This window comes from Barbus barbus (assembly GCF_936440315.1).
Source record: "Barbus barbus genome assembly, chromosome: 13".
NCBI lineage: Eukaryota > Metazoa > Chordata > Actinopteri > Cypriniformes > Cyprinidae > Barbus > Barbus barbus.
Window position 1 is genome coordinate 29,742,354 of NC_136741.1, and position 21,895 is coordinate 29,764,248.

Sequence of the window (21,895 nt, forward strand, 5' to 3'; positions counted from 1 at the left end):
GAAGAGGAAATGGTAATAAGAGTCACAGTTGCTGCTGTCTTCATCAGCCAGTGCCCAAAACTGTGGGTGCGCACTACTAAAGGGAGCGGTTTTGAAAGAGGATTTATTAGCTTAATCTTTGTCCACAAAGTAACATTCTCTTTCTCTCTGCTTCTCTTTCCTTGTTTTTTTCTCGCAGTACTTGTGTAGTGTGGGGGCTCGTGCGAGGGCCCGGTAGGAGCCGGCACCATTGCGTCCAACAAGTGGAGTGCCAACGGCAGCCCGGAGGAGGGGCTAGAGGATGGGGGTGATGAGCTGGACAAGGCCCTAGATGGAGACGCTGAGGGCGTGTGGAGCCCCGACATCGAGCAGAGCTTTCATGAGGCACTGGCTATATATCCGCCCTGCGGCCGGCGCAAGATCATCCTGTCGGACGAGGGAAAGATGTACGGTAAGTGAGCTTGCAATGCATTCGTCTGCTGAAGGGGAAGTTGCAATGCAACGCAATGCAATGCAATCTTTTTCCACTTTTACATCAACATTTGTCAAGTCCAGGGCTCAACGCTAAGGATTTTTTAAACTGGTCCGATCGGGCCAGTGGTTCACATTTTTACTTGCCCTGCCAACATTTTCACTGACCCTGCCACAAAAAATAAAATAGTTGCAGTTATCATTGTCTATGCTCGCTTGTATTCTAGTAAATAAGCTTATGACACCAATATTTTAGATACCACTTGCCAAAAAAAAATATATATATAAAGTTCAAACATTAAAGACAAACAGTCAGTAAATAAGAACAAATTACAAGTAATAGCACAATTAAAAATATAGAAATTGAAAAATCACATAAAATAAAATTTTCATATTCTTCACTCTGTTGCACCTTAATTTTCAGTCATTTGAAATTGGAGGCAACCACTGAATTTTAATCATGAAACGATAAAAAAAGTGCAATATTTGATTCATATTAGACTGTATAATTTCAAAATCTGAAGCAAAAACAGACTTTAGCGTTGCTACATAAAACATCTGCATGAAACCGAAACAGCAGACGGGCTGAATGAGACGCAATTTCACTCTATGACAGCAGATGGAGCATATGGAACAGTAATACAGCATTTGGCTGTCATCAGTCGTTTCACCGGAAGAAAAGGTCAGCAGAGCTCATTAACATTTAAAGGAGAATGACACAATACGGCTTACTCTGACAAGAGCGGTTTTTGTCAGGGTAAAAAAAGGTGTTTTTTACACTACCAATGAAAAATTTTAACCAAACTGTTACCGACTTTTCATTAAGACCCTAAAGAATAATATCAACTTGTGGGAAATGGGCATTATATGACCCCTTTAACACTAATTTAAATGCATTATACGGAGGCGAGATGAAAAAGAAAATGCCACAGACTTTTCTGAAAACAGCCAGTTCCCCTCAAACACATTCAAATCAAATTTTATTTTATATTTTGTGCATCATGAACAGTAATCATGTTCTGCCTGCTATAATATTGTCTCCTCTTTGCGTCCGTCTTCAACACTCACGTGACGTTAATGTGCTACGTGTTCTCAAATGCATTATTTTTGTATTTTAAGCATTGCAGTTTAAAAATGAGAAGTGTTTCTAGATAGAATGGCTTATGGGAGGGGTGGCGAAAGGAGGGATGGAAACTAGAGAAAAGATAAGAGGGCGGGAGATAATGGGCCGATAGAGCCGGGTTGTTATATCCGACACACTTTCATCCACGTACACGATCCACTCGAGGATCCCTTTGTGCATACCATCGAATAAATCCATGCATGTGTACTTATTCATGAAGCATCATAAAATGTCTCATGCTCGTACGCCATCTGATCTCTTACGTAATCTCATATTTAGTCATGCTCAAATAGCCATTCACAAGCAGCCGTCAATGGCTTCGTATTACGATATAGGTGTTCGGTTTTGTTCGATTAAACTGAGGTTCGCGTTCACTAATACACCAACGTACCTTACAAACACACATGCGTGCATGTTTTAGCCAGCAGTTGTGTTTTTCAGAGCACATAAAACAGGCCCATACTTGTCCCGGAGCAACTCTGTGGACTATAGGCCCGACAGAAGACCGGTTTCTCAAGAACATATCGCTCTCTCTGTCACCTCTGTCCCTGCTTGCTTGCTGCCTCTCCACTTTTTTTCATATACCCTCAAACTGGTTGTATTTATCATCTCCGATCATTAGCAGCTCTTTTTTTCCCCAGCCCTGTGAGAGAGTTGTCGTTTATTTTCCCTCTGCCTCCCTCTCACCTAGTTGAAAAAGTGGCAAAACCAGCTCTGTTTGTCTTGCTCAATCAACGTTTGTTCCCCCACAAGATCTCACTCACCCTCCTGCCTCCATTTTCTAGTACTTTTGTGTTTTTTTTTTTCTTTTTTTTTTCTTGTTCTTCCTCCTAAAAAAGGTAGGTCTGCCCCCGAGGCACAGCACTTTAATGACTCCAGGTGCAAAGTAGTATTTCCAGTGTTAATGTGTTAAACTCTCATTAGACTGAACAACATGAGGATACGAATTTATCCTTAGTTGACCGCCAGTAACAAGAAAACCCGTTTAGCATGTAAAGTGGGACCATGCACTTGTGCAGACTGTCAAATATATTTCTGTTTTATTCTATGACCCGTGCTGGCAAAACGAGGCAAATTTTCAAAAAAGTTATTTTCATATTCTCCATAAAAATAAAAAAAAACCCTTCAAAATTATATTTTCTCATTCATGCATGTTCCTTTCAAAACGGAAACCAAGATGCAAGTGCTTTGCTTATGATAGACAAACCTCTCAGAATATGTACAAATAAAGATAATTTTACTTGTTTAATTACTATTTGGAGCATTTGGATCGCTAGACGAGGGCTTAATGAACTTATTTTTGTGAAAACTGTTTTTTTTTTTCACTTGTTTTGCCTGGAGCTCATAAATAGCCTGTGCACATTCTGACAAGCATGGGTCACGTTTATTGATTCATGGACTATAAAACAGCTGTATCAGAAAGTTAGTGGGACACAACCAGCAAATATTTTGCAAAAATTGCAAAAATAAGCAAATCCGGTTTAACTCTTGGCTTGTGCGATATGTCTCTCTTTCAGTTGTGTATTCATAATTTGCAGATGGACGCTCCAATTTGGCTGGATTGGGAGGGTCCAGGTGTTTGGCGTTGGTCCCCTCCTCCTCAAACTGTCTGCTTGCCTGCCTTCTCCTCAGAGAAACCGACAAGACAAAACCCAAGTGCTGGTGTGAATTAGCTAGCCAAACCTCGAGATACAAACCAGACTGGGAGAAAGCAAGGCGTACTGACAGAAAGCGTCCTGAACACAGTCCAGTGTTGGTGAAGAAACATCGAGGTTCTTTTTAGGGTTGCAGTTGTCTTTTGCTTGAACCTAATGTTAAACGTAACTGTTGTGTTCATATGCGTTCTTCTTTGTGCATTGATCTTTAAAAAAAAAAATAAATGTATTTTTTTTTCAACACGTTTAATTTAGGCTATTCTAATTTCAAAGACGTATACTCTATACGTTCCTTACTTTTATACAGACTACTCAGGAAATTAATTTGCAGACACCAATCTGGAAATACTGATTTAAGTGCTTTTTGCACCTGCATGAGGTTTGAGTCACTGCTGAGGGACTGTTTATAAATCAGTCCCCTGGCTGCTGCTTCAAAGTGAGCTTCCTACCTAGGCAGAATTTGTAGGTGTCATAGGCAGCTCCCAGTGCAAAATTATCTAGCAGTAGCAAACAAAAGAATGCAACCATGTAGCATACATTGATTTGGCCATATTCAAAGGTAGTCCCAGAACGCATTTTGACATGTTTCCATCACCCTGTTTTTATGCGCATTTTGACTTGGTGGTGGTTTTTGACTTGTGCAAACAAGAGTTATTGCAAATAATGGTAGAATAAATTCCTCCATGTGCATCAAAAAAGTCGTGACTTTGCACAATGGGACGGGATAACTTGACTAGCCAATCTCATTGCACAGCTTCTCAAATGTTGTTTTGGTCGTTCTGCAATGCTTGAGCCAAAGTCTGTCGTTAAAGTGTTTCTGTATAATTGCCTCCCAGAACTGTCTTGCACGACTGCGTTCCCAAACAGCAGGCATCCACCTCCGAAAGAAATGACCACATTTATTGTTCGCAAGTAATTCATTACACATGAAAATTATTATATTCAGTGGCTTCTCCTACTTTTCTTAGTGATATTTAGTACTAGATTATCTGGATGTGGTGATGTTGTTCTCTTTGACTCGTTGGATGGGAATGGTGTTTTATGTGATATTCCAAGTTAAATTCGCAACTTTGGATGGAAACATAACTATGGACTTGTCCAATTCATAACGGCAGAGGTGCCATTTCTGCTTCTGGAAGGCCACTATCCTGCATTCAATATTTGTGTTACGTATTTTTAGTTTTCTGTAGTTTAGCAACGTGCAAAACTCATTCTATTAGAATTGAATGTGTTGCAACTCTTGTAGACTTTATGCAAGGACTTTAATGTCGCATGCGTCAACAAAGCAGCTGGCATTTATAGAGCAATTCAATCCATTTCATCCTGCCTTAGAAGGTGTGGAGCTGCCGGTGTTGGCTGTAGACGACAAGGCAACACACTAGATCTTGCAAGCAAGCCTCCAGAGTCTCTTCTGAAGTCTGGGATTACATCATCTCTGCTTTATCCTCCTCTTGCCGTAAATCCAAACATATTTACTGACTCACTATGAAGTCAGAAGGACGCTTCAAAAGCGCTATGTGGTGTTTCAGATGCCGCGACTGGCTGATAAGAAAGTGCTGGAGTATTGACATTGTTGATAGAACATTGTTGGCATTTTCTGAAAGCTTATGCCTGATATGTTGTATATCTTTGTTGAGGGATTCCCTTGAAACCATGCGGCCTTATGGTTATCCTTGGTTCTGTTGTTGTTTATGGTATGTTTGACATACGCCACAGGTTTAGTGGTTTATTTCAAGTGAAAGGGGGTTTGTGAGTTGATTTGACATAAGCAATTCAGTGCACCTAGCCGCAGTTACTGTGCCAATAAAGTTCCACAAGTTGGATTTATTAATAAATCAAGTTGTAAACAAATCCCAGCATGTCGTTGAAACTCATTGCTCTCGCCATCTCCAGGAAAGCGAATGCCGACCTCATGGAGAGCCTGCTCTCTCCTGTGACTATAAACACCTTATCCATTTACATGTAGTCATCTGCCACTGAAGAAGCCCACTCACGAGGAGAACGACGACAGCGCTCACAATACCAGTGACGTGAGGCCTTGGGAACGCCGTCTGCTCCGGCCCTGTTAACACCGCCTGGATCAGGACTAAAAAGCCAGCAGTGTAATGTGAAGTGCAGAGCCGCCTCTTTTTATTACACCAACATTGATGGGTGGAAATAAGTGTGTTGCACCGAGACAACTTTTATTACTTATGCTTTGAATTAAGTTTTTTTTTTTTTTTTTTTTTTTTTTTTAAATGCTTCCATTAGGAAATGCTTCCGAGAGCATTACCTCTAGTTTTACAGTTGTATTTGAGACATTACATCTTCCAATAGTGACTTATTTCTCGTAAAAGTGAGTTTTTTGTAATGGCGACTGTATTGCAGAATTGTATTTTTTGGATCTCCCAATGAGACATTGAGATATTATGAAAGCCTGTTTATGTCTCAAGAAATAAAGATATAAGGACACGAGATATAAGGACACATTTGTGAGTTGCATTTACGAGAAATAAAGCTGATAAGTGAACATAGCCATTGGAGAACATGCACATCTTGTGCACCAAATGTCAAGCCAAAACTGAAATTTACACTATTTTTGTACAACTTCTGATGCTACCAGGCCTCATCTCCACTTCTCAGCATTTTGGCTTTGCCCGGTTGATTTACAGCCCAATTGAATGGCAGAAATGCTGTCTGTCTGGTTTCGTAGTTGTTACAGCTTCAAGATGTTTTCCACCTGTGAGATTTTTCCACCTGTGCTTCAACGGGAACAGAGGCTTGCCAAAAATGCCCTGCACCCTAAGGATGGAGCCAAGTACCGTCCACCCGTCTGACCCACCTGGAGTCTTGTTTCTGCTCAACAGCACGTCCTGGTAAACCGTTTCAGCGGAGCATGAAAGGCATTTGAAGGACAAGATAAGTTTGTGTGGACTGTGGTTTCGTTAGTGGATCACAACCCATTCTTTACAGGGATTGATCCAGCAACCTTCCAGTGACCCGCTAGGAGGTTTAACCATGCCAAAAAATTCTCAGGTATTATTCCTGAACCGAAACACTCCTGCTTGAGCTTCCTTTCCAGACACGCTCTAAGGTTGAGAAGAAACCTGATGAGGGAATCAGAGCAGGGAGGTGGGAATATGGGACACAGGGGGTCCGTGTTATTCTTTGCCTCCTGCTGGGACGGTTCGTGGCAGGTGTGGGTGTCCGTTTGGTAGGATGGGATGATCTTCAGCTGCCAGTTGCTGGCAGAAACAGCAAAGCTCTTTGTTTCTCTCTCGCTCTCTCACTCTCTCGCTTTTTTTCCTGGCCGTTCTCTCACTCTCTGAACGCATGCTCCAGGCTGTTGCCCTCCTCAAATCAAGTTGTGTGGGGCAGATGTCACAGGCGCAGTGGAATGCGAGGAATGCGGAGGCTCAAAGAGAGCGAGAGAGAGAGAGAGAGAGAGGGGGAGAGAGAGGGTGTGTCTGGAGAAGGGTTGCAGAAACAAAACTCAAATCAGTGCAGTGGTCTCTCTGCTGTGGAAGACCATTTCCACCTCGAGTAAAAAAACAACTAATTGTAACCCTTCACTTTAATGCTCTTAATTTCAACTTTATTTCTTCAAAAATTGTATATATAAAATTTGCAACTTGATTTTTCATAATGTGCCTTTATATCTTGCTAATTATATTTTAAACTTTATCACAGTTTTCTACTCCGAGGCAGAAATGGGCATTCATGGGCAACTCAATGCAAACACTTTACTGGCTGATAATCAGTGGGTGGTGAATGTTGCTAGCTAAAATTTGTTCATATAAAAAGCAAAGTTGTCTTCCTCAAGGGGGCGCTGAATGCCCCATACATAAATTTTAGGACAGTTTTTGTCTTTAGTAAGAATATGTGAATGGTAGAATTTTTTTTTTTTTTTTTCATAAAATGTTAATGTAAATATTTTAAATAAGAAAATTATTATTATTATTAAATATAGCATTTTTTATTTGTTTTTGTGTGTATATATGTATATTTATATGTATGTATGTGTTTTTTTTTCTATATTCTTTTTCCAGTAAACAAAATCTAAACATCCTTAAAAATACATTTACTTTAGAAGAAATTAAGTCGAAGAAATCTATGATTGAATTAAATCGCACTGAATTGAAAATGATGCATATGTTCACTTGATCTATATTTGGTGATGCATATTACATATCGCATTGCACAATGCCCATTATTTATCCTTATTAAAGGCTTTTACGGATACCCCTTTTATTACCAGATGACTGATTGCAGCTGTTTTAAAAATGGTCATATGTGAAGCATGTTTTTCCCCATCGTTTAAAGGCAAATCTAGTATATAAAGCCAATAGCTTTACTTCATTAGTTTTCTGTTTGTGGTTTCAGTCTCATGAAGTCTGCCAGTGTTTTTGAGAGATGCGTGCTTCTTTCATTGCTTTTGTCACCACCTTTTGGTCACTGTGAAACTTACAGAAAATGTTCTTTTCCTCTCAGGCCGCAATGAGCTTATTGCCAGATACATCAAGCTGAGAACAGGCAAAACCCGCACAAGAAAACAGGTATGTACTCTATATATACTATCGATTGCACTAAATATTTGTTTACATGGCAACAAATAAGATTTAATGACAGTTTTCAGTTCAGTATAAAATATTCCTTAAAGCAAATAGTGTGTTGTGACTGTTCATGTATGCTTTTGTTAAACAATCTGGAAATTCTTCAGGTATCTAGTCACATACAGGTGTTAGCGCGGAAGAAAGTTCGAGAGTATCAAGCAGGTATAAAGGTAGGTTGGAAATGCACATCTTTTCCCTCCTTGGTTACGGCTTCTCTCTCTTTCTCTTCCTCTTCCTCCTCTTTTTCTTTCCTCCTCTTCGGCTTTTCTGTTCTGCAGGTTTCTAGCCATTTGCAGGTTCTTGCCCGGAGAAAATCTCGCGAGATACAGTCAAAGCTGAAGGTATGCGCTTTCCTGCGGGTGGGGTGGGGCGGGGCTTAACAGCAATTGCCTTTGCACAAACCAATGAGATATCGCTATAAGTTCCAGTTATTTATTGGCTGAATAAGATCTTGAGCAATGAGTGCTTGCTTCAATATTTGGCACAAAAATAAAGTTGGAAGTGCTACAGAAAGCTGTGGCGTGTAGTGTAATGCTTTGCGTTTGGCACTGCTGGTTGTCGTAGAGGCTGACGGTGCATGAATGGCTGAGATCTTTGCCCGTTGGCTTTTCTGAAACTCACTGTTTTTTCAACCTTCCTTTCCTTGCATCCAGACTCCATGTGTCTGTCACCAATACTCAGTTTTCACTTGTAAAATCTGTCTGAGAAACTGCTGGATAACACAATATAGTAATGCAGTCGACTGATATGGGTTTTTTAGATGCCGATTATGTTATGAGTTTGGCCGTGATGTAAACAAATTTGTTGAAATTAAATTATTTTATTATTGTGTGTGTGTGTGTGCAGAGAGGAAGAGGGAGAGAATTTGTAATAGTTGGTTTATGGTAAAAATCCTTTGTTTAAAGAACTTTTTAAATTTTTAAAATGCGTAAATTTAAATTGTGCAATCCTGTTTAAATTAACACAAAGTTAGAATAAAATCCTGGACTATTTTTTTTGTTTTGTTTTTTGCCTTACATTGAGGATGAGTGGTTGATATTGCAAAGTTACATAAATATAATTTACATAAGCAGTGAATTCTAAACATTTAATACATAGCATTGTTGTATTTTTTATGATTTTAGATTGTAGTGTTCGGCGCCCTTGCCAGTATATTCATGAACTACAGCATAAGTAAATTATTTGCAGAAGTGCTTTTTTTTTTTTTTTTTTCAGGTAGGTTATAAAAACAGAACAATTGGACGTACAGTATGTGCCACATTTTTTTTGCACAAAGTATGGCTATTTCTGCCTGAAATGTTCTGAAACTTTTTCACACATGCAGGCCATTTTAAGATCAAGAAAATAGTTATACAAGAGATCCAGTATTGAATTGAAAAAGGTTTAGAATAGAATTGACTTTCATGTAGTTAGCATGCATCCCAAACTTTGTTGTCAGAGATAATAGGTGTAGTAAAATTGCTCTCAAAATATTGTACTAATGGTCTTTCTTTCTTTTGATTCAGGCCATGAACTTGGTAAGTGTGGATTTGAATTGTGCAAATTATTGTTGATTTTTTATTTTTGCTTCGCTTTGCTTGGCTGTCCTGCACAGGTTCAGTTTACATCCAGCGCTGCCATTCCTCTTCTCTGGCCCTGCGGTGTGCATAGATTGCTCATAATTCTTGTCAATAATATGGCCATTTTGCTCTCTGAAGTTTCCATGTCATTCCTCTATTTTATGATGTACTGCAGATCATATAGGCTTTATAAATTCAATAAACATAATTTTGAGACAACACCACTTATTGTGGTTGTGCTTCCGAGTGAGATGCAAGCCTTTTTATTATCCGCGTTCATTTATTGTGATGCAAAGTGACGTGCTACACGCTCAGCCTCTGGAAAACTGGAATGTCATGCCAAATGTATAGTTAAATAGCTTTCATTTTGTGGGGCATGTTTTTCATGGGGTATAATTTAATATCCATGAAAAAGGAGCCTGACCAGATTTGGTGAATGACTGGTGAGCTTGAAGACAAAACTGGAAAGTGGTTCAAAAATGTGTGTTTGTTTGTCATCCCGGGCCAGTATGTTGCTTTTGCTTCGCTGGCTGCACAGTAATTGATATTTGTCAGATACCTGTATTGCTTTTGCCTTTTTCCTCCTCTAACTGGACCTGAAATCCAAAGACTCTTATTAAACATGATTTTGAAAGGCTCATAGACAGTCTGCATGTTCAGTATCTAATTATCGAAACAACTACATAATTAGTGTTCGCAAGGCAACAGAATAGAAAAATAATTTTTTTTAATGTCCTCACCATCAGGCCAGTTTGTTTCTTCATCCGAACAGATTTGAGAATTTTGCAGTCCACCAATGGATCCTCTACAGTGAATGGGTGCCATCAGAATGAGCACAAACAGCTGATAAAAACATCATCGTAAACCACACCACTCCAGTCCATCAGTTAATGTCTTGTGAAGTGAAAAGCTGTATGTTTGTAAGAAGCAAATCCATCAATAAGGCATTTTAACTTAAAACTGTTCTTTCTGTTTAACACTCAAGGACACAAGAAAAGTCTATATTCCTCCATTGAAAGTCCATTCCCTGTTGTCCTCTCACAACAAAATATACTATCAACACATTTGTTTAGAGCTGTTTTGGACGTTTTTTTGGTTGTAAATGGTTCTTGATCTCTATATTTCTCTCCTGATTCAGATGAGATGACTTTGACTGGAGAAAGCAATATTATGAATAGAGAACTCCTATTTCAGCCTAGAGCAATGGTTTAAAGTTAAAATATCTTAATGACAAATTTGTTTCTTACAAACACGCATCATTTTGGCTCCACAATTGATGGACTGGAGTGGTGTGGATTACGAAGTTTTTATCAGCTGTTTAGACTCTCATTCTTTAATTTTTTTTTTTTTTTTGTGACATACTGCCAAGTATGGTGACCCATACTCGGAATTCGTGCTCTGCATTTAACCCATCCAACGTGCACACACACACACAGCAGTGAACACACACACGGTGAACACACACCCGGAGCAGTGGGCAGCCATTTATGCTGCGGCGCCCGGGGAGCAGTTGGGGGTTCGGTGCCTTGCTCAAGGGCACCTCAGTCGTGGTATTGAGGGTGGAGAGAGCGCTGGACATTCACTCCCCCCCACCTACAATCCCTGCCGGCCCGAGACTCGAACCCACAACCTTTGGATTACGAGTCTGACTCTCTAACCATTAGGCCACAACTTCCCCTTCTGACGGCACCCATTCACTGCAGAGCATCTATTGCTGAGCAAGTGATGGAATGCTATATTTCTCCAAATCTTCATTTCTTTATTTTTGGGTGAACTTGCTTTAACAGTAGTTTCGGCCTTGGGTTTGCTGTATGATATTAATTTTTATAGACAACATATTATAGGCCTACTTTGTTATAAACTGAGAATTTGAAAATCTACCGTTGACTGACTTTTTTTTTTATATATATATTTATTTATTTATTTTTTATTTTTTTATTCTTGCATCCATTTATTTTAGCCATCTAAAGCTGCCTTTGTGCTGCAGAGATGGTTTTGAAGCTCTGTGCTGATTTTCATGCACATCTGAAAAAAAGACATGTGAAGCCTAAAACATCAATTTACCTGAAACTTTAACAATTTTCCATCCCTGTCTTGCAAACACTGTAAATGTGAATCTAATTCTCTTTGTGATTCATTTGGTGCTCTCTGATCTCCTATTGTTTCCCCTTGTTCTGATGCTTTTGGTCTTTATCATAAATCAGCAGGCTGCTTTGCATTAATTAAAATGAACAATGATTTTGTCTGTATTTTCTTCTGGATTATTCTGCTGACCTGTGTCCCCGTCTCCACAGGATCAAGCGTCCAAAGACAAGGCTCTCCAGAACATGGCGGCACTTTCCTCCGCTCAGATCGTGTCTCCAAGTCTAATCAAAACGCCTCTTCCGCCTCTTCCACAGTCCCCTTACCCTCCAACTGCACGGGTACGATTTAGATAGTAGATAACCTTGTGTACACATTATGGAGCGATTTGATTTATTTTCATTGCTATTTTTCCAGTTCTGGCCGACCCCTATCCCAGGTCAACCCGGACCCTCTGAGGAGTGAGTAACTCATGAATTCATATGTGTTTATGTGTGTTTGTGTATTTGGCACGTTTAATGGATCACGTTTTTATGTATCAGGCTGGTTCTTAAGCACAATCCAGGAAGAAGTCCTGGGCTTGGCCGCACCAGCTACGCGTAAGTTCCCTCCACAGAGCTTGAACTGATCTTTCGCTAGCTTGATTCATTGCTAGGGATGGGAATCTGGTTCAGATTCCATTGACCGTAGTATAATAAGTCCAACTGTTTTAAGGAGTTATTTGACAGATTTAAACTAGTATCTCTTGAGTTTAAGAGTGTTAGTTTAATATTTATATACTCTTATAGATTTAATTGATATTTTGAATGAACATTTATTTTGTTCTTTGTTTTATTTAAATTCTTTAGCTTTTATTGTAATTTTTATACGGTGTCCAGGAGGGGCCGTCTTCGGTTCACTTAGGCCCCATTTACAGTAATGCGTTTTCGTTTTAAAACGGCATTATCAGAGATGGATTGGTTAATATTTTATTTTGAATTAAGAAATTCTTAATTATTATTAGAAATTATTACTGACCATAGGCTATCAGACTGTAGGCAATGGCACACGATGTACACAGCATTCGAATTAAGTTTATCATGAATAGGCTAAATGTTACAAAGTACATCAAATAAAATAGACCTACAAGAAAACATTTTTATCCATCCCACAGTCTTGCTAGCTGTGTGTGTCCATTAACTGATCGTCTTTTTCCGTAATATTTGTTTATTATTATTATTAGCTATTATTATCATCATCATTATTATTATATTTTTATATTCGTTTTTTCCCTTCATTTCGATCTCTTTACATAACGTTCTGACTAGTTTTGTAAATAAGCCTACTGTAAATGCTCGACATGCCAATGCAGTTTAAAGGTTGAATTTAACATTTCTTTTTTTTTTTCTGCGAATTAATAATTATTCATATTATAGCCTACTGCCTAGTATTTCGTTGAGGAGTGAATCATTCTCATAATTTCATTTGTAAATGAAAACAAAACACGCTCATTTATCATCACGCACTGGCATAAATAGCCTACAATCATAAAGTATTGTCATAATTGTCAAGCGTTTACAGTATTTGCGAAATATATGCAAATAGCATAATTATACAGAACGTTAATGAGGTAAAGCGATACATGAATCGAAAGGGGAAATAATACAATTTTATATTTATATGAAATATAAAAATATAGCCCTAACATATTAATATAACCTAATAATAATAAAAATATATGAATATCAAATGTTTAATGTTAATAAAAATGTTTTATCCATCTCTGATAATCCCGGGTTGCTATGGTTACTTAGGTTTGTTTACGCATTAAACTCGTGGCCATGAGAAATGGATGTTGTAATATCACGTTCCCACGAGTTAATATGACATTCCCATGAATTAATATCTCGTGGCCACGATCTGTTTGTACACAAGATTAATATGCACATGGAAAATATTTATATATAATAATAATAATAATAATAATAATAATAACACAATAATATACTAATAAATATTGCAATAATTTCAGGAAACTTCCTGTGCCTGAAAAAGTAATGGAAATTAATAAATTCATGAAGTTATATGAAAGTTATCCATTTCTATAATATAAATGGTTCTAGATGCTTGGCTCTAAATTATTTAATTGGCTAGGCATTTCTCTGTGCAATGCTTAGTAATCACAAACAACTGAGTAAGTCATGGAAATTCATTGGTGGTTAAAAGTAGGGAACTCTTATTATTTTGCAGCAGCCACTCTTTCTTCATATTCGTTTCAGATTTCAAGCTCACAGTTTGGCTAAAACGTGGTTAGATTTACTGTAGATTCAGTAGGGGTTCAGGAAATGCTATTAGAGACTGATTTTAGTATGCTGCTCTGCCTGGGTTCTGGTTTTTATTCCAAACATTATTCACTGGCAGCCTGATTCCTCTCTACATCGTTGGCTCTGTGGCTTCAGCTTCTGCTGAGATCTCTTGAGCGTGTGTGTTATCAGACGTGAGCTAGCGCACATGACTTCTGTCATATTACACTCCCACTCTGAAGTAGATGAACTTACGCTTAGCTGATACGGCCAAAACAAACAGCTGTGGGATAAGTGAAGTGTCAAGGTGTGAAATATCCCACCTTTTAAAGCAAAAAAAAATTAAAATAACAAAGGGGTTCCCACAGTCACAGACAACTAAGTTAACAGGAAATTTGTGATTTGTAGGACTGGAAATTAAAGGGACAGTTCACCCAAAAATGCAAATCCGTCAACATTCACTTGAGGAAATGAGTTCCTTTCTTCTGCAACAAAGAAGTTATTTTGAAGAATCTTGATAATCAAATAGTTGACGGTAGGCATTGACTTCCATGGAAATAAAATTCTATGGAAGTCAATGGGTACTGTCAACTGTTTGGTTTCCAACATTCTTTCAGAAGCACAAGAAAGAAGGGACGCAACAATGTATCGGCTAATAATCCGTATCATCCGATAAAAACAATTAGCCAGTATTGGCCGATTGTTTAAAAACAGCTGGTGACATATGATATATTATACAGTCACTTAGTTCTTATCACAAAATAAACCACAGACAGGGTGACCAGGATCCTAATGTGAAGCAAAGAAGTCCTGATTTTGGCGACGAAGACTGGCTTAATGTCCACTGTACTGTGTATTTCACAACTATATACTGAATTAATAAGTATGTGGACATGCTTATACTTGCATGTTGTCCATTTCTATAGTGAATATACGTTTTTCTAGTTATCCTAGTTATTAAATTAATATCTAGTATTAAATTAATAATCAGCTGGATATTGCTCTTGTCTAGCATTACTCTTGTTTACAAGTCAAACTGATGTTTGATTTGTGAGTGAATTATTTTTTGACTCAAAGTCAATTCGATTCAGTTGAACTGGTTGATTCTAAATTTATTCATTTTAACATGATTTTTAACAATCCTTATCCAGTAATCACAAATGATTGGAAATGGTCAAAAAGCGTGGGAACCCTGATAAGGCGACGTTTAACCGAAGTGATCTTTTCATGTGCACTTTGTAACAAGTACAAGTTTTGCAAGTAACTTTGATCCTAACAAATCCTGAACACTTTTTCAGCATCAAGCCATTTGCACAAAGTCCTTACTCAAACATACCTGGACCTGTTCAACCACCCTTAGGTAAGTATACTAGTGCACTAGTAGTTCACTTCGAGCACAACCCACCCCGCTTCAGTTTCTTCTGTTTATGTGCTTGGTTGAGTCTTACCTGGCGCCCCCTTGTGTTTGTGCAGGGTATGAGCCTCTGGCCCCTCCACTCCCGCCGGTTGCCACCGCAGTGCCCGTGTGGCAGGATCGCACCATCGCCTCCTCCAAACTGCGTCTTCTGGAGTACTCCGCGTTCATGGAGATCCCGCAGGACCAGGACTCTGTGAGTGGACAAATAGCTTATCCAGAGAGTTAAGGGAGTAGTGAATATGGATTAGTGTGTAGCTAATTAAATAAATATGCTGCATGTTTTCAGAGGAAAGCGCTGCACTGTATTCTTTTACACGCGAGAAGCTCATGATCTGTTTGCAGCATCTCAGAGCGACTTGGTTCACAGTAAATGCTTCTTCACATGAAATCCATCTCCGCTTCAACATGCATTTGGGAACTCATGTGGCAAATAGCTTCCCAAACTTGTCATGAGGTGCACATAAAAAATAAAAAAAAACATCTGTTGCCAACAAAAAAGAGCTCATTGCAGTTTTCCAACTAAAATTTAATCTAGATGGTTTAATGTTTGAAAATGTTCAGATTAAGACACAAATATTAAATATAAATAATAATAATAATAATAATAATTCATTTTATTTGTGGGTGCCTTTCAAGACTCAAGGACACCTTACAATAATAAAATACACAATTAAACAGAGGAAAAAAACAACAACACCGTAAACAATAATACGAAAAATCAGTGCCCAATAACATAACTAAAATCACTCTGGATAGGCTAATCTAAAAAAAATGAGTATAAGACATGATTTAAAAATTGAAAGACTAAGACTATTACGTATATCTTGAGGTAAAGTATTCCAAATCGTCGGAGCAATACAACTAAATGCTCTACTTCCCATGGAAGTCAAATGTACAGATGGTACAACAAGAGTCGCAGAAGACCTGAGGGATCGGGTAGGTACATGCACATGAAGTTCACTCAGATATGAAGGTGCTAGATTATGAAGAGCCTTATAGGTAAAAAGTAAAATTAACAGAAAGAGATGGTCAAAGACAATTAATATTTCGCAGATAGTAATATGCGGACCGTGAAATATTATTTACATGTGCCTCAAAAGACAGAGTACTGTCAAGGATGACACCCAGACTCTTCACCTGAAAAGGAGAGATAAAGGAGTCGTTGACAGTAAGTGTAAAACTTCCACAATTACGCAGTTTTGAAATAGTACCTACTAATAAAATTTCAATCTTCGCACTATTAACTTCGAGAAAATCGCATGTAAATCCTGATTTAATTTCAGAAAGACAAAGCAAAAGAGAGGAAGACTGCAATACTGAATTAGGCTTCGAAGACTTATAGTATGTATATTAAATTTACAGAAAAATCTGTCCTAGATGCAGTAAATAAACAATGAACAGAAGAGTGCCCAAGACTGAGCCTTGGGGCACACCACGGAGATATACGTGATTTAATTTTTTTTTTTTTTTTTTTTTGAACGAACTGAGTCCGACCAGATAAATATGATTTAAACCAATCAAGGGGTATATCAGTGATCCCAATAGAAATCAATAAATAATAGTATTGTAATTGTATGGTTGAATTATGAAATAATATTTTTAAATTATAATTTAATCATTTTATTTTATAGTTTTGTATTTTGTGAAAACTGCAATAACAATTATTATTCTTTTCTAGTTACATAGTATAATAATATTAATCAATAAAATAACAACAACAATAATAATATTTGTCACGTTAATGTATAATTACAACATTTCTGGCCAAAGTTGCAGCCCTACAAATAAGCAGAGCAAGTAAATAAAGCAAATACATTTATTAATAAACTCTCTTTTTATTAATAATAAATAATAATTAGTGACTCATTTTAAATGTAAAAAAATATAAAATACAATCTGACAGCTAAAAAAAAAGTTTTCATTCTGTTCATTAACAAAAATAAACAAATTAAATGAAAAAGTATTTTATTTAGTATATTACATTTTGATTCCACTTTCAGTTTCAGAGTATATATTATGTATACATAAATCATGACCTTTCTATAGTGAATATGCATTTTTCTAGCTATCCTCTGCTACACATTAATTACATTTAATAATCAAGTTGCTATTGCTCTTGTCTTGTTATCACCATAACTGAGTGAAAAGTTTAAATAATGAATACTCAAGAATTTCTCAGTATTTGGTTTGTCTCCTTTAACTGGAATTACATCGTTGCTTACTTGGAGACATTTGAAATAATCCACTTGTTTTTACATATCATATTTCATCTTTCAAATTAAGACAGATATAGCATAGATTAACTTTATTAGTGAGCCTTAAATTGCATACAGAAACGGAGACGGCTCACGATATATTTGACATTTCCCTTTACAGTACAGCAAACACCTGTTTGTTCACATTGGCCAGACCAACCCCTCCTACAGCGACCCTCTGCTGGAGCCGGTGGACATCCGACAGATCTACGACAAGTTCCCCGAGAAGACGGGAGGACTCAAGGAGCTGTACGAGAAGGGCCCTCAAAACGCCTTCTTCCTCGTCAAATTCTGGGTGTGTGCATGTCATTTATGTGATTATGGATACAATATTGTTACTGCTACAAATATGAATGATTCCTTAAATCGTGCACCTTTAATCTAGTTGCCTGTTGCATCGCTTGCACCACAGTACTGAGTTTGTTTTTCTCTCTCAGGCGGATCTGAACAACAGCGGCGTTCAGGATGGACCGGGCTCCTTCTACGGAGTCAGCAGTCAGTACAGCAGCTCGGAGAACATGACCATCACCGTCTCAACTAAAGTCTGCTCTTTCGGGAAGCAAGTGGTGGAAAAAGTGGAGGTCCGTGAGATCAGCCTTTAATTGACTGAAAAGCGCTAGTGTTTCTCGTATCTGACCGTGTTTTATTGGATTTACAGACAGAGTACGCTCGTGTCGAGGGAGGGAAGTGCTTGTATCGGATCCATCGTTCTCCCATGTGCGAATATATGATCAACTTCATCCACAAGCTCAAGCTCCTGCCTGAGAAATACATGATGAACAGCGTATTAGAAAACTTCACCATCTTACAGGTAAAACAGCAAAATTGAAGTAAAGACTTTAACACCCTGTCATGTTTATAATTATCTGTATTGTTTTATGTCCCCTTTTTTTTTTTTTTTTTTTTTTTTTTTTTGCCTAATGAAATGAAAAAATCTTATGTAAAAAGAGGCATATCAATGATCTAGATTTTATTTAAAGTTGTTTTAAGAAATTGTTGTATTTGATGGGAAACACAAAATAAAAATATAATTATGAAAATATAAAATTTTGAAATGTAGTAATGGTGTTGATGATAATGCTAATCTTAATAATAGTAATATATAATTTATGATCAGAAAAAGTGTCAATTGTCATTACAAAATTTAAAATTTAATTTCTCACGCGCGCACACACTTTTTCTAAATATATAATTATGAAAATGTTCATCATTTAATGATGATGATATGATAATGATAGTAGTTATATATAATTTGTTGTTGTATGTTGCTTGAAAATAACAATCACAATCATGTTGACATTTATATTGATATTCATAGTAATATATAATTTATGATCAGAATAAATGGTCAATTTTTTTCTGTAATTTAATATATACAATATAATATGATAAATATTTTCTAAAATAAAGTTTACAAAATTAAAAGTAATGTTTTTACATTATCCTGTAATGATAAACATCTAATTTTATTTTTGTTTATTGCTTGGAAATAATAATTACCATCTGCATTTTCTGAAGTGAAATTTGAACTTTTTTTTCCTGTAATAGAAATGCTCTCTTCAGAGATGTTTAGTGTTTTTCTTCTGTTTGACCTGCTACAGGTGGTGACCAACAGGGAAACCCAGGAGACTCTACTGTGTATAGCGTTTGTATTTGAAGTGTCGACGAGTGAACACGGGGCACAATACCACGTCTATAGGCTCGTTAAAGACTAGCGTCACCGCCAGCTGTTCTGACAACAGACTTCTGTTGCTTTGCACAGTCCCTCCGTCACACATATGGAGGAATATGCCAAATTGTCCAAATATCAGAGGAATATGCCAAAATGTTACAAAAAACAAATGTTTTTCTTTTGTTCTAAACCTGGTACAGAATTTGAGTCTTTGAGGAAATTTTTTATTTTTAAACACTTTTTTTTGTATTTGTTTTTAAATGCCTTAAATACAAAATGGGTTGCGTTGGTTTTGTTGCATATACAGATCATAGATGTCTTTTAAGCTTTGTTGTGTCTCCACAGAGGGAATGTGAATGTGTTTTGATGGGAATGTCATGAAAGACACCGTGTGCTGTTTATAAGCAGTACATGCAGCATTTTACAGTGATATAAGGGTGAATCTCACAAAGAAACGTCTCATTTTACCCTAAAATCAGAAGGAAAAATATATAGCATACATATTTTGGATAAAGAAAATGAAGGCAGTATTTTATGAAAATTAGCATAAAGGCAGTGCTTTTTTTTTTTTTTTTTTTTTTTTTTTTTTTTTTTTGCATTACAGTAAAAATATTTGGGAAGCAATGTGATCAATTTTCTTCAATATAATGTCATAATACAAAAAAAGTCCTAAAAATAAGTTTTTCTTTATGCATTTTCATAAAGAAAATTATTATATATTTTTTCTTTTGATTTTGGGGTGAAATATGACCTGCTAGGTTTTGTGAGATTTACTTGATTTGTAAATGAGGACCAGGTCGTCAGCGGAGGTTTTACATTCATCTTTATAAAGGACAGACGTACTGCAAACACACTGCAGTTAAAGTTCAGGAAAACAATGCCTGGATTTTATTTAACTGAATAACTTCGTTTCATCGGCTGTCCTTTGAAGAAGAGTAAAGGCGTCAGAAACCGTTTTGCAGGTACAAAAGGATTTTGAGTAGTTGACCCAAATGTGAGTGCCTTTCTTCAAAGAACACAAATCGATTGATACTCTGAAGTGCCTTTTGACTACCTCTTGATGTAAAATAGTAGGAATAGATAAAGCAATCAATTCCTTTATGCTACAACGTGGCAAAGTATTTAACTCTGCTGTTCATCGAAGCTTTCACGAGATGCATGAACTGAGGAAAGGTCGGATTGTTTAAAAGTCAAGCCTGAATGTCACTCTGGTACAAACAAAGTACTGCCCATTGAGATTTTAAACATTTAATCCTGGAACAATACCTCGATTGAGTTTGTTTTATGTCTTTTTAAATCGGAGGACGTTGCATTGCGGTCATATCTGGTGCTTTTTAATCCCTTGAACAGAATGTTTGCATTTCCAAGCCTTTTTTTTTTTTCTCAGAATTACATGTCAGATCATTTAGTTTTGGGTTCAAGCATCAGTTTTTCTTGTGTTCCTGGTGTTCAAGTATAAAAGGGAAAGTCATTAATGTCACCCTGTACGTCAGAACAGATGTTCTTATGGTTCGTGCATCTCTCTGAATCCTCAGTCGGGAATCTTGTAAAATGTAAAAATATAAAACTTTTCTTCATAATAAGAATGCACCAGGTGTTCGACATGGAATTACAGAAATATGCCATTTTTAACAGCGCTGAACTGGGGTCATGTTTTGCTACTACTGAAACTGTAATGTTTGTTTTCCCATTAGAGAACTAAAACTTGAATTTTCGACCAGATTCAGTGTTTCAAATGTTTTTTTTTTTTGTTGTTGAAGCCATGTAGCGTTTTTGTTCCACTCGCCCCTAAAATTGAAAGACTGCACCGTTGGTATGGATAATGTTCTTGGGATGGTTGTTAGACATGAGTTGTGCTCGCTGATAGCAGTTTTATATCTAAATACGGTCTGAAGGTACTGCTAATTCTTGGGTACACCTTAAACACGGAAATGTAATGTATATTGGTACAGCCTTAACCTACTTTTTGTGTTTGAACTTCAGTGACGACAGTTTCCTCAATTGTATTTTTTTCTTACAGGCTTTTGTTTCCTTTTTATAATTATAATTATTAATTTTGTTTGCTCGTCGACTTTCGATTGATGCTATATGCATACATTGAAAATTGTGTGTTACTGTTATTTTATGCCATAATCTAAGTGGTGTTGGCAAAAGCTTTCCTCTTGTTTTTAACAGTTCATTGTGGCCTTGGTTACCAGTTGTGCATTGCAGTTATTATATCTTCAATGTTAGGGGTTTGTACAATATAATCAAAACAATGTATAGCAATACCAATAAAATGGCATGGGTCTCCTTGGACCATATTTCTTAAAACACACAACTTTGTAAAAGGGTCTTATTCTCTTTCACATAAATGAGGCTGGTAGAAAATATTCTTGAAAATAAAAAGGGAACAATATGTTTAGACATTGCAATATATATAAAAGTTGTGAGGCAGAATGAACATGTTGACTAGTATTTTGTATTGAATTATCACCAACTGCTGCTTTTCTGGTTGTAGAAAACAATTCAACATTAAAAAATACCTTGGTACTTCAAGGAATACTATGGTAAATGTCCAAAAACTTTCACATGAGAAGTTCTTCCTCCAGAGGGCACTTCAGAAATCCCACATTGAGCTGCATTGAAGGATGTTTGTCTTTTTCCCCTTCTTTTTTTAACTCTAGAATGTACTTTTGCTTAAATGTATTAAGTATACGCACGAATAAAAGCCCTCCACCCAAATAATTTTAAAATAAGCTTAGGAACGTCATCGCTAGTATTCACCAACGCCCCCTGATTGGTCCATCGTTACAAGCGCTGAGAAAA

General features: G+C 37.0%; 1 protein-coding gene across 1 annotated transcript; it reads left to right on the forward strand.

Annotated features, from left to right (window-relative positions):
* Positions 1 to 9: 9 nt before the first annotated feature.
* LOC306879698 (transcriptional enhancer factor TEF-5-like) lies at positions 10 to 21,396 on the forward strand (the record flags this gene model as incomplete). The annotated part of the gene is made up of 14 exons (XM_079432842.1): positions 10 to 66; positions 190 to 430; positions 7,699 to 7,763; positions 7,928 to 7,990; positions 9,326 to 9,337; positions 11,674 to 11,802; positions 11,879 to 11,922; positions 12,004 to 12,060; positions 15,042 to 15,103; positions 15,217 to 15,353; positions 17,537 to 17,710; positions 17,853 to 17,996; positions 18,074 to 18,226; positions 19,017 to 21,396. The coding sequence occupies 14 exons, from the start codon at positions 10 to 12 to the stop codon at positions 19,128 to 19,130; spliced, it is 1,452 nt and encodes a 483-aa protein (XP_079288968.1). The 3' UTR covers positions 19,131 to 21,396.
* Positions 21,397 to 21,895: the final 499 nt, after the last annotated feature.